This window comes from Loxodonta africana, chromosome 2 (assembly GCF_030014295.1).
Source record: "Loxodonta africana isolate mLoxAfr1 chromosome 2, mLoxAfr1.hap2, whole genome shotgun sequence".
Taxonomy (NCBI): Eukaryota; Metazoa; Chordata; class Mammalia; order Proboscidea; family Elephantidae; genus Loxodonta; species Loxodonta africana.
In genome coordinates this window covers 87,256,106-87,269,379 of record NC_087343.1, presented here as the reverse complement: position 1 = coordinate 87,269,379, position 13,274 = coordinate 87,256,106, and the positions used below count along the sequence as shown (strand labels likewise).

Genomic DNA, 13,274 nt, shown 5'->3' with positions numbered 1-13,274 from the left:
CATCATCTTTTGCACCCTTTCAGTTTTTTCTCCTAACAGAGTAATTCTATAAAAACGTGATTCTAATTCATCACTCCCTCCCCCGCTCCCCCTCAAACAAACAAAAAAACCCTTCCAATAACATTCAATCACAGCAAGAATAAACAGTCTACAAGTGTCCACGTTATCTGGTCCCTGTGTACCTATCAGACCTCATCTAGTGCCACACTACTCCCTGCTTGCTGGGCTCCACTCATCTACTGATCCTTCAGTCCTTCAAAAGCCCCAACTCATTCCACTTACTCAGAATCTGTTTTCCTGGGGAGGTCCTACCCTCTCTAATTATTTGATTGGCTACTTCTGTTTAGGATCTCAACACAAATGTAATCTCCACAGAGGCTCCCCCAAAATATCCAAACCTATTGCCCTCGAGTTGATTCCAACTCATAGTGACCCTATTGGACAGAGTAGAACTGCCCATTAAGGTTTCCAAGGAGTGGCTGGTGGTTTTCAACTGATGATCTTTTAGTTAGCAGCCTGAGCTCTTAACCACTTCACCAACAGCGTTACCCACCCAATTCAGAGTAGCCACTCACATTCCCACCCCCCAAGTGACTGTCACCTAACCAATTATATTTTCTGTATAGCACTTAATATGTGAAATTATATTTAATTTTAAATTTACTCATATATCATTTGTCTCCCCAAACGTGAAATACAAACTTTATTGTTATTGTTAGGTGCCATGGAGCCAGTTCCAACTCATAGTGACTGTATGTACTACAGAACGAAACATTGCCCGGTCCTGTGCCAAACTCACAATCATTGCTGTGTTGGATCCCGTTCTTGCACCCACTATACAAACCTTGTAAGAGCAAAAACCTTCACTCTTGTTATCCCAAGAGTGCCTGGCACAGAGAAGACATTTTTTAAAATATTTGTTTAATGAGCCAGTATCCCAGAAAACTCTCATACCTATTTCATCTTACAGGAGAAACTGTTAAATGAATCACCGAAGTTTGCACAACCAGTAAATGGCAATTTTGAGTTTTATGCCCTTGCCTGATTCCAAAGCTTGGGTCTTCACTAAATTTTACAATTTACTGTGCCGCGTGTAAGTATAAGTTAAGGCTCAGAAGTTTAATTTTCCAAACTGTATGTCCCATTCCATCACACTAACACCCGGACCAAGTACACCACCGCCTTCAGACCCACCTCCCCTGCACGATTCCTTCTGCCCTTTCCTCCCTCCTCCCCGCTCCAAGCCAGTGGTTTTATCGAGAGCGCCTGCGCGGTAAGCGGATCTCGTGCAAAGGATTCTGGGATTGGTAGTTAACTGTCCTTCTGATCCTGGCATGCACATGAAAAAAGAAACACCTGTAAACAACGATGCACCTTAGATGTCTCAGAAATTCATGAAAATTACGTAAGACGCAGATGCTGGCTAAGGATAGTGGTATAAACCCGTCTTTTTCAAATTAGAGACGCCGATTCGGGTCAGGCGCTGGGCAGACAGCTGCACGGGGTCCTTTAGTGGGCGGGGCTTGATCGCGGTGGCTTGTGGCTCCTTCCTGTTCTTCCTCTTTCTTTCGCTCGGAGCCGCGGTAACGCCAACATGGGTGAGAGTTGTCTGCAGTAGGGCTGAGGGGGCTGCAAGCGGGACCCGGGGTCTTGGGTGCTGGAGGGCGGGCGGATGGGAGCGGAGCAGGGGAGGTGGACGCCGCGGGGAGGCCCGACGAGAGAGGGTTCGGAAAGCACCGTTTCTGAAGGCATACGGCCTGGCGCGGAAGGAGCCCACGCGGCGCGGAAGCCCGCGAACCGTCGCTCTGGCCTTACCGAGAGTCACAAGGCCGGCGACCCTGCCTCAGAGCGTTGACGTGGGGTCTTACCTTGAGAAAGTGTGCCATTCGAGCGGCTGTGTTCTTTCTCTAACGTTTGGTGATGGTTTAGAGAAACAGGTTTGGCCCGTGGGCCAAAATGTGAGGCAAGAGCCCACGGGCTTAAGGATTTAGATCGGGCTTAATGTCTTGGAAGATGCAAACTATAATTCTGTGAAGTGTTTTTTGCAGAGGAATCAAGGTGATTTTCTTCTTAAATTTTAGGCAAGTGTCGAGGTCTTCGTACTGCCAGGAAGCTCCGTAGCCACCGACGGGACCAGAAGTGGCATGATAAACAGTATAAAAAAGCTCATCTGGGCACAGCTTTGAAGGCCAACCCCTTTGGGGGCGCTTCCCATGCAAAGGGAATTGTGTTGGAAAAAGTGTAAGTCGAAGTTAATTGTTTAAGCTCTTAAAGTACTGTGGTAACTCGGTAAATATATTTATTGAATGCTTTTTAAAGGGATTATGATACAGCTTTTAGGTTTCTGTGTAGTCATATTTGTTTGGATTATCTCAACATTTAGGAGTTGTGAGGTGACGGGTAGGTGTATGTATTATGTGGGGGAACTGTTGTAAGTTGACACCCATCAGCTCTAATTTTTGCAGACACATGATGTAAGACACATGATGTAAGAACTGTTCTTGTTTTGTCCTTGGAAAAACTAAAGAGTGAGTTAAGTGAGATAAACCACATGAATTTGCCAGTATTTGACTGACTTAAAAAAAAAAGTGATTTCGTATGGTTAGATCAAAGTTAGTGGCATTCAGGACTTAAACCCAGACTTTGTAGCTGTAGTTCAGATATCTTTACAGTTCTGTAAACAGGCTAGAAATGTTTTAAACTAATTACTCTTAAGAGTGAAGTTTTTAAAAATTGGTTGAAGTTAAAGGAGTTTGACAATTTTAGATAGCTCACTGTGCTGTTTGTATTTCAGAGGAGTTGAAGCCAAACAGCCAAATTCTGCCATTAGGAAGTGTGTCCGAGTCCAGCTGATCAAGAATGGCAAGAAAATCACAGCCTTTGTACCCAATGATGGTTGCTTGAATTTTATTGAGGTAAATATCTCAGATAAATTAATCTACAAATACCTTCTGTTGTGGTTTCTGAGTGATTTCCCCCAGTTTTTTTGTGAGTTGGGAGTTTCTTTACATGAATGGTTATTATTTAGTGATTGGTACTGACACCACAAGTAAATTATTCATTTTATTCCAGGAAAACGATGAAGTTCTGGTTGCTGGATTTGGTCGCAAAGGTCATGCTGTTGGTGACATTCCTGGAGTCCGCTTTAAGGTTGTTAAAGTAGCCAATGTCTCTCTTTTGGCCTTATACAAAGGCAAGAAGGAAAGGCCACGATCATAATTTTTGATGATGAAAATGTGATAGTAATAAATTTTCATATGCCAGAAATGCTTGAGTCTTATTTCTTCTTCTTGTTAGGTGCCATCCAGTCAGTTCAGGCTGTTAGTGAACAACAGGGTGAAACACTACACCATCGTCACAATTGTTATGATTTGCTCCTTAAACCACGATGTGGCATTGTGTATGTACCCAGTTTTAAGAGAACAAAGTTACTTCAGGATTCTCTACAGAAATGGGATTCATAAGCTAGGACAAAGTGTTAACCCACTCACTTGTCTAGAAACTTTTGATAGGCCGGCAGATAGAAATCTGCAGTATATAAGTTCACAGTTCTAGTATTTAAAAAAAAAAAAAAAAACTGATTGCAGTCGAGTCGATTTTGACCCTATAGTTCTAGTATAGAGGGTTTAAGCCAAATCAGATCATTTTTTGATGGTCCCTGCTCTGTTTTCCAAGTATCCAAAGGTGTTGCAATGTATGTTTTAATTCTGTAAGTAGACTACTGTGTAAACTAAGGAGACTTAGGCATTGGATGGCTTAGGCTGAAGTTGATGGAAGTGTGTGCTAGGCAAATTGAGGCATAAGAAAGTTTCTGGAGAAGGGAGACCAGGTGTTGCAAGATTGGTCTTTCTAAATGCCTCATTTCATAAGGTGAAGTCCCGGTGGTGCAGAGGTTAAGTGTTCGGCTGCTAACCAAAAGGTTGGCAGTTCAAGTCCACTAGCCGTTCGTTGGAAACCCTGTGGGGCGGTTCTTATCTGTCCCATAGGGTTGCTATGAGTTGGAATTCATGGCAACAGGTTTTTTTGTTTCTATGTCAAGTTTGCCAGTAACATTCATTCTGATGATACATCAATTCAAGGCACACAGTCACACGTGATTAGGAATAAATCAAGGTTGGTGGTGGTAATTGCTCAAGTCTTTGGTACATGGGGATTCACTGTCTACAGATTGTTTGCAGTTTTCTCTTGAAAAATGAATGTCTCTGAAATGGGCCCATTACCCTCATTTAAGTAAGTTGTTTGAGGAGCTGCAGTTGATTGGAGCATTCAAGTAAAATACAGGTTTGTTTTCTGACCAAAGCTGAGTGTTTATGTCTAGGAGCTTTTAAGAATGGAAAACCATTCCTCATTCTCAAAAGGCTCAAAACTAGAATCCTTATTATAGCACAGGTGGCTCTTACGTACTCTAGTTTTACCTGTCATTCCTCTCCTTCACTCCCCTTGTTCTAGCAACACTGGCTTTTCAGTTGCTCTAATCTCAGTTCCCCATCCAGCCTCAGAACTTCTCCTCACACCATCTGATGTTTAGGGCTGGTCACACTTCGTTAGCTACTTGTTATCTCAGACTTTACTGATCCAAACTTGCATGGTTTTGTCTGCTCTTGCTACACACGGCAGAACCGTCGCAATCACAAAATTGGGCCATTGTTTTGACTGTCTTATCCTCTAGGATGGAGAGAGGCTATTGTTTTCTGTTCCAGAGCTTCATGGCATCTGTATTTCAGTTGCGCAGTCAATATTAGATCATTCCCAAGGGCTGGCCAGATGTTTTTGAAAGGAATTCCTCCCCTCACTTAACTGACCCAGCCTCCCACTATTCCGGGAGTATTTTGGAGCCTCTTTTACTGGTAGCAGGCCCTGGCCTGAACACTGGAAGTGGAGGTCACAGAGGGGCACGTGGTTCCATCCCCCCAGAGTCAGGTGCAGCTCAGCAGCCCTCAGGCCTTCGGGGTGCTCAGAATGGCTAGGCCGGTGCACCTGTAGCAGGAAAAATGAATGGTCAGTGACAGGACAGCACAGGCACAGGACCCTAGGGTGGATCCTGGTGTCCAGCAGTGCCAAATTTGTAAATACAGCCTACACGGGGTTCAGGACACCCTTCGACAATGGTTCACACTTGCAGTCTCTCAGGTGCACCTGGAAACATAAAACCACTCTTGCTATGCAATCCAATAGCCAAATGTTTGCCAGATTGACTTGCAGTTCCCATCCTGCGTGGCAGCTCCACCCGTAAGTACACGTCAGGTGTCTCAAACCAATATTGTATGAAACTGTTCTTCGTTCCTTCTGTCCGTTATACGTCTCTCCTGTAACTAAGGCCCCTTCGTTCAGGTATCCAATACGGACTGTATGCCTGGCACTGTGCTGTGTTGGACTGGGTGAGGCTAGGTCTAGGGTCAGAGGAGTGAGGTATTCACTATGGGCACAAAATTTAAGAGGGCAGCCAGAAAACAAATCAAAATAATATTTTAATGCTTTATTTGAAAAAATAATGCAAAAAGTCCTTGATGATTGCTGGGATATAGCAATGAAGAGAGACCTCCCGGCCCTGACCACCTTGGACTTAACAATCTGTTTCTAACAACTCTCCCAGCTAGCCTCCCTGCATGATGCTAAAAAGCACATTCCATTAAAAAAAAAAAAAAATTGAACTTTATCAAAACCTTTGTTAATTACACTATTAAGAGGATGGAAAGACTAGGAGAAAATATTTGTACATCAAATACAGAACAAAAACATTTTATACAAAATATATAAAGAACTCTAAACTCAATGGTAAGAAAACAATTCCATTAGAAAATTAGCAAAGTACTTGAATAGACACTTCATCAAAGATGGAAAATAAGCCCATGGAAAGATGTTCCATGTTATTAGTCATTACCTATCCAAATGGCGAGGTCCCAAGTGTTGCAAGCAGTTTGTGATCTGCTAATCTAAATGGTGGTGGTTCAAACCCACCCCGTAAAGTCCATGGAAGAACGGCCTGGTGAACTCCTTTCGTAAAGATGACAGCCAAGAAAACCCTACGGAGCAGCTCTACACTGTAACAGTGGGGTTGTCATGAGTTGGAATTGACTCGAGGGCAACTGGTTTGGTTTTGGTTATTAGAATAGCTAAACTGAAAAAATTATTATACAGTACAGGTGAGAAAGTGGAGCGACTGGATCTTTATTCATACATTGCTGGTGAGAATACAAAATGGTACAGCCACTCTGGAAAACAGCCTGACAGTTTCTCATACAATGTTGTTAGGTGCCATTGAGTTGCTTTCTTCTGTTGAAACAACTCCCTCTTGGTCTATGCACAATTAAGTGTTCTGGAATTCCCATTTTTTGAAATGTTATTCATAATTTGTTATGATCCACACAGTCAAGTGCCTTCGTATAGTCAATAAAACACAGGTAAACATCTTTCTAGTATTCTCTGCATTCGGCCAAGACCCATGTGACATGAGCAGTGATACCCTTGTTCCACATCCTCTACTGAATCCAGTTTGAATTTCTGGCAGTTCCCTGTTGATGTACTGCTGCAGCTGCTTTTAAATGATCTTCAAAATACTACTTGCATGTGATATTAACTATATTGTTCGATAATTTCCGAATGCCATTGGATCAGCATTCTTTGGGATGGGCACAAATATACGGATCTCTTTCAGTTGGTTGGCCAGGTAGCTGTCTTCCAAATTTCTTGGCATAGATGAATGAGCACCTCCAGTGCTGCATCTGTTTGTTGAAATATCTCAATTGATAGTCCGATTCCTGGTTGCTTGTTTTTTGCCAATGCCTTCAGTGCAGCTTGGACTTCTCCCTTCAGTACCATCAATTCCTGATCATATGCAACCTCCTGAAATGGTTGAATGTTGACCCAATTCTTTTTGGTAAAGTAACTGTGTGTTCCTTCCATCTTCTTGTGATGCTTCCTGGGTAATTCAATATTTTGCCCATAGAATCCTTCCATACAATATGATACAATAATCTTATACAATATGACCTAGTAATAACTGCACTTCTGGGTGTATCCTAGACAACTGGAAGGTATGTCCACAAACAAACCTGTACACAAATGTTAATGGCAGCTTTATTTGCAATAGCAAAAAACTGGTAACAACCTAAATGTCCTTCAGTGGGTGAACAGATAATCAAACTGGTACATCTATAATGAAATAGTACTCAGCCATAAAAAGGAAAAACAATTTTGTTACATGCAACAATTTTGATGGGTTTCCAGAATATTTTGTTGAGTTAAAAAAAAAAAAAGCCACTCTCAGGAGGCAAAGCCAAGATGGTGGAGTAGTCAGGTGCTTCCTGTGGTCCCTCTTACAACAAACACCTGAAAAAACAAGTGACTCGATATATATGACAGTCTGGGAGCCCTGAACATCAAGGGCAAAGTTGAGGAGTCAAACTGAGTGGCAGGGGAAGGGAGAGACAGTTCAGAAGCAGAAAGGAGTTGCCAGACCTGACCTGGTAGGAACCAGTGCTGCACAGGCCAGATAAACGCACAGGTGCGGTGAGGTGAGCAGTGGTATTCGGGATGTGTTTTTTACATCGGGAGAGACCGAGTGGTGGAGAGTCCACTCACGCCTCCAGAGTCAACAAAACATGGTGCTCAATCGCAAAAGATAAGTTATTGTTAGCTGCCGTTGAGTCAGTTCCAACTCATAGCGACCCTATGTACCACAGAACTATGTACCACTGCCCAGTCCTGCACCATCCTTATAATCATTATGCTTAAGCAAATTGTTGCAGCCACTGTGTCAATCCATCTCGTTGATTGAGGGTCTTCCTCTTTTCTGCTGACTCTGTAGTTTACCAAGCATGATGTTGTTCTCCAGGGACTATCCTTCCTGACAACATGTCCAAAGTATGTAAGATGTAGTCTTGCGATCCTTGCTTCTAAGGAGCATTCTGGTTGCACTTCTTCCAAGACAGATTTGTTCGTTCTTCTGGCAGTCCATGATATATTCAATATTCTTCCCCAACACCACAACTCAAAGGCGTCAATTCTTCAGTCTTCCTTATTTACTGAGCAGCTTTCACATGCATATGATGGGATTGAAAATATCATGGCTTGGGTCAGGCACACCTTAGTCTTCAAGGTGACTGCCACCAATGACTGCCCTGACAGGGAACACAACAGAGAGTCTCTGACGGAGCAGGAGAAAAGTGGAACGCAGAATTCAAATTCTAGTAAGAAGACCAGACTTAACGGTCTGACAGAGACTGGCGGGACCCCAGGAGACATGGCCCTGAGACTATTAGCCCAGAACTAAAACCAGTCCTGAAACCAACACTTCAGACAAAGATTAGACTGGACTATGAGACATAAAATGATATTGGTGAGGAGTGTGCTTCTTAGCTCAAGTAGACACATGAGACTATGTGGCTAGCTCCTGACTGGAGGTGAGATGAGAAGGCAGAGGGGATAGCTGATCATTGAATGGACACGGGAAATACAGGGTGGAGAAGAGGAGTGTGCTGTCACATTGTAGGCAGAGCAACTAGGGTCGCATTACAATGTGCGTATAAATTTTTGTATGAGAAACTGACTTGAATTGCAAACTTTTACTTAAGCACAATAATAATAAAAAAAGCCAATCTCAAAAGGTTAAATTCTATATGATTTCATTGTATAACACTCAAAATTAAAAAATGGAGAAGAGATCAATGGTTGTTGGGGATTAGAGATGGGACTAGGGTCTGAGTATAAAAAGGTAGCAAGAAGTAGTTTCTTGTGATGATGGAACAGTTCACTCTGGTTGGGGTGGTGGTTACAAAATCAATATATGTGGATAAAATTTCACACTATTGTGCACCAAAAGGAAACCCTGGTGGCGTAGTGGTTAAGTGCTACGGCTGCTAACCAAAAGGTAGGCAGTTCAAATCCACTAGGAGCTCCTTCCATGCTTTATGAGACAGTTCTACTCTGTCCTACAGGGTCGCTATGAGTCGGAATCAGCTTGAGGGCAACGAGTTTGGTTTTTTTAGTTTGAATGCACCAAAAAAAGTGCATATAAATATTGGTGAAATCCAAATAAGGGCTGTAGCGTAGTTAATAGCACTGTACCGATGTTAATATCCTGGTTTTGAAAATGTACTCTGGTTGCGAAGGGTGTTATTGAGGAAAGCTTGGTTGAAAGGGACACACAAAGTATATTATTTTTTGCAACTTCTGCTAAGTCTTAAATTATTTATACATAGAATGTAAAGAAAAAAGAGTATTTTGTGAGTGGGTAATTATTTGAGTTGGTTATTTAATGTGTTAGCTCTGAGGTTTGCCTAGCAAAGCCCAAACAAATCAGAAATTGTTAGAACAGAAAGATTCTAGTGATTATCTACGTAGTCCTGTGATTCTCAAACCCAGGGAACGTTAGAACTCCCGAAGGCACTTGTTGAATTACAGATTCTCCCAGTCCTTTGGAAAACAATCTTCAGGATATTTCAGGAGAAATCGGTTTTATTGGCAAACTTTCAGGTGATCTTTAGTCATCTCTATACTTCTTCTGCTGAAGGGAACTATTGATCTTATCCAGCCATCTCATCTTATAAGGCAGAAGTGCAGGAAAGGCAGCTCTTAATTATTTTAGAAGCAATCTGACCAAATAATTGGCATAGCTGAGTTTAGAACCATGGTCTGTCTTTTGATTCCTACATGAAACTTGCTGTCAGAAATCTAGCGCTTTGTAAAACAAGAAACACCATTGTACAGGTAGCTACTTAGCCAGGTCAGGATACACTTATACTAGGTATTTAGTAAGAGTTTTTTCTGCCTTTTGAAGGGAAGAGGGGTAGTAAAACATAATTAGATAATTGTGTGTGTGTGTGTTTATAATGGTATATATGGAGAAATTCAAACTCTCCAGTTAATGTTCTCAAGAATATTTAAAACTCTATTACGGAAATATGCAATGTTCCATATATATGTATTTTTGTTTTTTCAATTTTTAACAGCTGAGAGATAGACACAGTTGTAATTTGACAGCTATACAAATTTGAATATATATCTTTGTATACATTAATTTCCAGTATTTGATTCTAGGAAAATGTCTGGTTGTAGGATTTGGTCATAAAAGTCATGCTATGGATAATACTTCTGGAGTCCATTTCAAGGTTCAAAGTAGCTAATGTTTCTTTATTGGATTTGTACAAAGTCAAGAAAAAAAGACCCATATCATAAACCACCATACTGTGATAAATTTTTTACTTACATCTATTTGTATAATCGGTTTTGACCTATAAGATCTGTTTAAAGAGATCACTCAAGTCTTAACTCACATTTCTTATGAGACTGTAGTCTAGGGGATTGTCTTAGCAGTTTGGTTGTATTGAGCATCCTTAGTTTCTAGTGCAATCCCTGTTCATATTATTTGGTAAAGTGATGTTGATGTTTAGATTTTGTTAGTACCTGAGAAAAAGAAGAGGATATTTAAAGCTTATCAATGGCCACTGCAGGAGTTCTAGAGCAATGCATTAAAACATTTAACAATTAAATGAAATCAGCATAACTTGTCTCATAAGAGAAAATCGTTTTTAGAATGGCAGAGGAGAACCACGAGTGGCAGATAACCAGTACGTCCAAATATACACACGCACCATCTCCACCTCATTCAAGCTGTTACTTAAGCCTTTAATATGTGGTATGTATCTTCAGAAATGCAGGAGCCGCTCACACACAGCCCTGGGAACTTTAGCCAGGCATGGTGAGCAGCGTCACAAATCCCTTCCTAATGCTCCCTGCTTCCCAGATGACCTGCTTTCAAACAGCAATTTGGATGCTCAGGAGAACTTCTCCCTCAGGAGGGAGCGGGGGAATCAAAATTCTGGACCCCCACATCATCCCCTCAGACCGTCCAGTCAGGGAAATGCCAGCTCCCTCCCTCGGTTCCTTTACCAGTGTTCTGCTTGGTTTATTTGTGGTAATAAGTTCCTTAATCTATTCAGGATGTAGGGTTTTGTTTTGTTTTTTTAAGCCTAGCTTTCTAAAGGTCTTTCATTGTAGTTAATTAGAAATAGAACAAGAGGCTATATTATTTGGCTGGGTTCAAATGCAGGGCACACTGAGTATACCAAATTTTCTAGTGAGTTTAGATGCTAAGGGATATATTATAATGCTTCCTTACCTCTTTTACCAACCAGTTAATGTTTAAATCTGTACAACAGTGGGCAGAATAAACCACATTTGAAATAGTTTTTCATTTGAATCACAGCAGAGAACTGTGGTGCGAAATGTTACTTGTTGAAACATGTTTTGTATCTTACTACCTGCTTTGGAAACAGTGATATGAAAGAAATTGTTTTGTCACATCTTTTTTCTCCAACAGATTTGTGAGTTTATTTACCCAGCTTATAATCAAAACATTTTTTCCATGTAGTTTGACAGCTTCAGGTACTGTTTTGTGTATGTCTGCAGGGAAGTAGGATCACTTTACCCCTCCTTAGCTTCGCAATATTTAATTATAAACTGAAAAACCAAACCCACTGCCGTCAAGCTGACTCTTCCCTCATATAGTGACCCTATAGGACAGAGTAGAACTGCCCCCTAGGGTTTCCAAGGCTATAGTTTTGATGGAAGGAGACTGCCACAGCTTTCTCCCTCGAAGCAGGTTGTGGGTTCAAACCATCAACCTTTCAGTAAGCAGCAGAGAGCTTAACTATTGCATCACCAGGGCTTTATGTTTAGAATTGGAACCTGTTGCCTTTGAGTCGATTCCTAGGCTGTAATTAAGTGGTTTGTTTGTCATCCTGTCACCATACCCCTCTCCCTTCTGTCCACGGCATATATCTGTATGTGTGTGTGTAAGAGAGAAAGAGAGAATAAAGAGATTGTGAATGGGATTTATTGACCAGGATTCTTGAGCTAGGGTTTGTCTTATATTTCAGAGGGCCTATGGGGTCGCTATGAGTTTGAATCGACTCAAGGGCAACTAACAAACAACATGAACCTCCTGGAATCCTTGGGTGGTAGAAATGGTTAGTGTGCTGGGCATTAACTGAAAGGTTAGAGGCTTGAGCCCATCCAGAGGTGCTTTAGAAAAAAGGCCTGGCAATCTGGTTTTAAAAAAATCAGCCATTGAAAACCCTAGGAAGCTCAGTTCTACTCTGACACACATGAGGTCACCATGAGTCAGAGTCGACTTGACGGCAACTGGTTTCTTATGAACCTCCTGAAACCGTATACAGAAATTTCTGATACATATGTACATTGTCCTAGAAACGCGTCCTATACTTTTTTCAGATTTTCAAGTGGGTTCTGACCCAAGAAACCAGTTAGTGTTTAAATCTGTACAGTATCAAGCATATTGTCACATGTTAAATACGTTTTCCATTTTAATCGCAGCTGAGAACAGTAGAAAGAAGTTGTCTGTGGTTTGACGTTGTTTATGAAATGTCCCCCTGTGGTGAGTTCTGGGGGGTGGTGGTCTGTGGATGGAGGAGCCAGCCTGCAGGACCTGCAAGTACATTTTGCATTCTGCTTTGATTGTATTGGCTGACCTAATTATGGAACAATGGGCCACTTTAGAGAAAAGTTTCCCAACATCACTGGTAAAGGTCGAATCAGAAAGAGGCCATAAAGCCACACCCTCAGGAATGAAAGCAGAGGACAAAAGCCCAAAGATGTTTTTAACATCTAAGAATGGAGTAAAAATTCACAGAATTGACCGAATTTTAAAAAAGTTTACTATACACTTTAAAAAAAAAAAAAAGTATAATGTCTGTGATTTCCTTTAAAATATTTCAGCAAAGGAAATAAAAAGAAAAAAGAAAGGATTGATTGAGCAAACATGGCAAAATCTTGGTAATTGCTGATTACAGATATGTGAGGATTTTTTAATTATTATTAATTTTTTATTGTGTTTTAAGTGAAAGTTTACAATTCAAGTCAATTCCTCATACAAAAACTTATACACACCTTGCCATGTACTCCTAGCTGCTCTCCTCCTAATGTGACAGCACACTCCTCCTCTCCACCCTGTATTCACCGTGTCCATTCAACCAGCTCCTGTCCCCTGCTGCCTCCTCCTCTTGCCTCCGGACAGGAGCTGCCCACGTAGTCTCATGTATCTACTTGAGCTAAGAAGCACACTCCTCACCAGCATCATTTTATGTCTTATAGTCCAGTCTAATCTTTGTTTGCAGAGTTGGCTTCAGGACTGGTTTTAGTTTTGCGCTAACACAGAGTCCAGGGGCCATGTCTTCTAGGGTCCCTCCGGTATTAGTTAGACCATTAAGTCTGGTCTTTTTACTAGAATTTGAGTTCTGCACCCCACTTTTCTC

General features: G+C 41.5%; 2 protein-coding genes across 2 annotated transcripts in view; one reads left to right on the top strand and one right to left on the bottom strand.

Annotated features, from left to right (window-relative positions):
• Positions 1-1,503: 1,503 nt before the first annotated feature.
• RPS23 (ribosomal protein S23) lies at positions 1,504-3,267 on the top strand. Its single transcript, XM_010588254.3, has 4 exons — positions 1,504-1,598; positions 2,082-2,241; positions 2,795-2,915; positions 3,073-3,267. The coding sequence occupies exons 1-4, from the start codon at positions 1,595-1,597 to the stop codon at positions 3,217-3,219; spliced, it is 432 nt and encodes a 143-aa protein (XP_010586556.1). The 5' UTR covers positions 1,504-1,594; the 3' UTR covers positions 3,220-3,267.
• ATG10 (autophagy related 10) overlaps positions 3,071-13,274 on the bottom strand; it is a 429,656-nt gene continuing 419,452 nt past the window's right edge. Inside the window, exon 8 of the mRNA XM_064273736.1 lies at positions 3,071-4,977. The gene's annotated coding sequence lies outside the window, so the exon portion shown is untranslated. The remainder of the gene's footprint in view (positions 4,978-13,274) is intronic.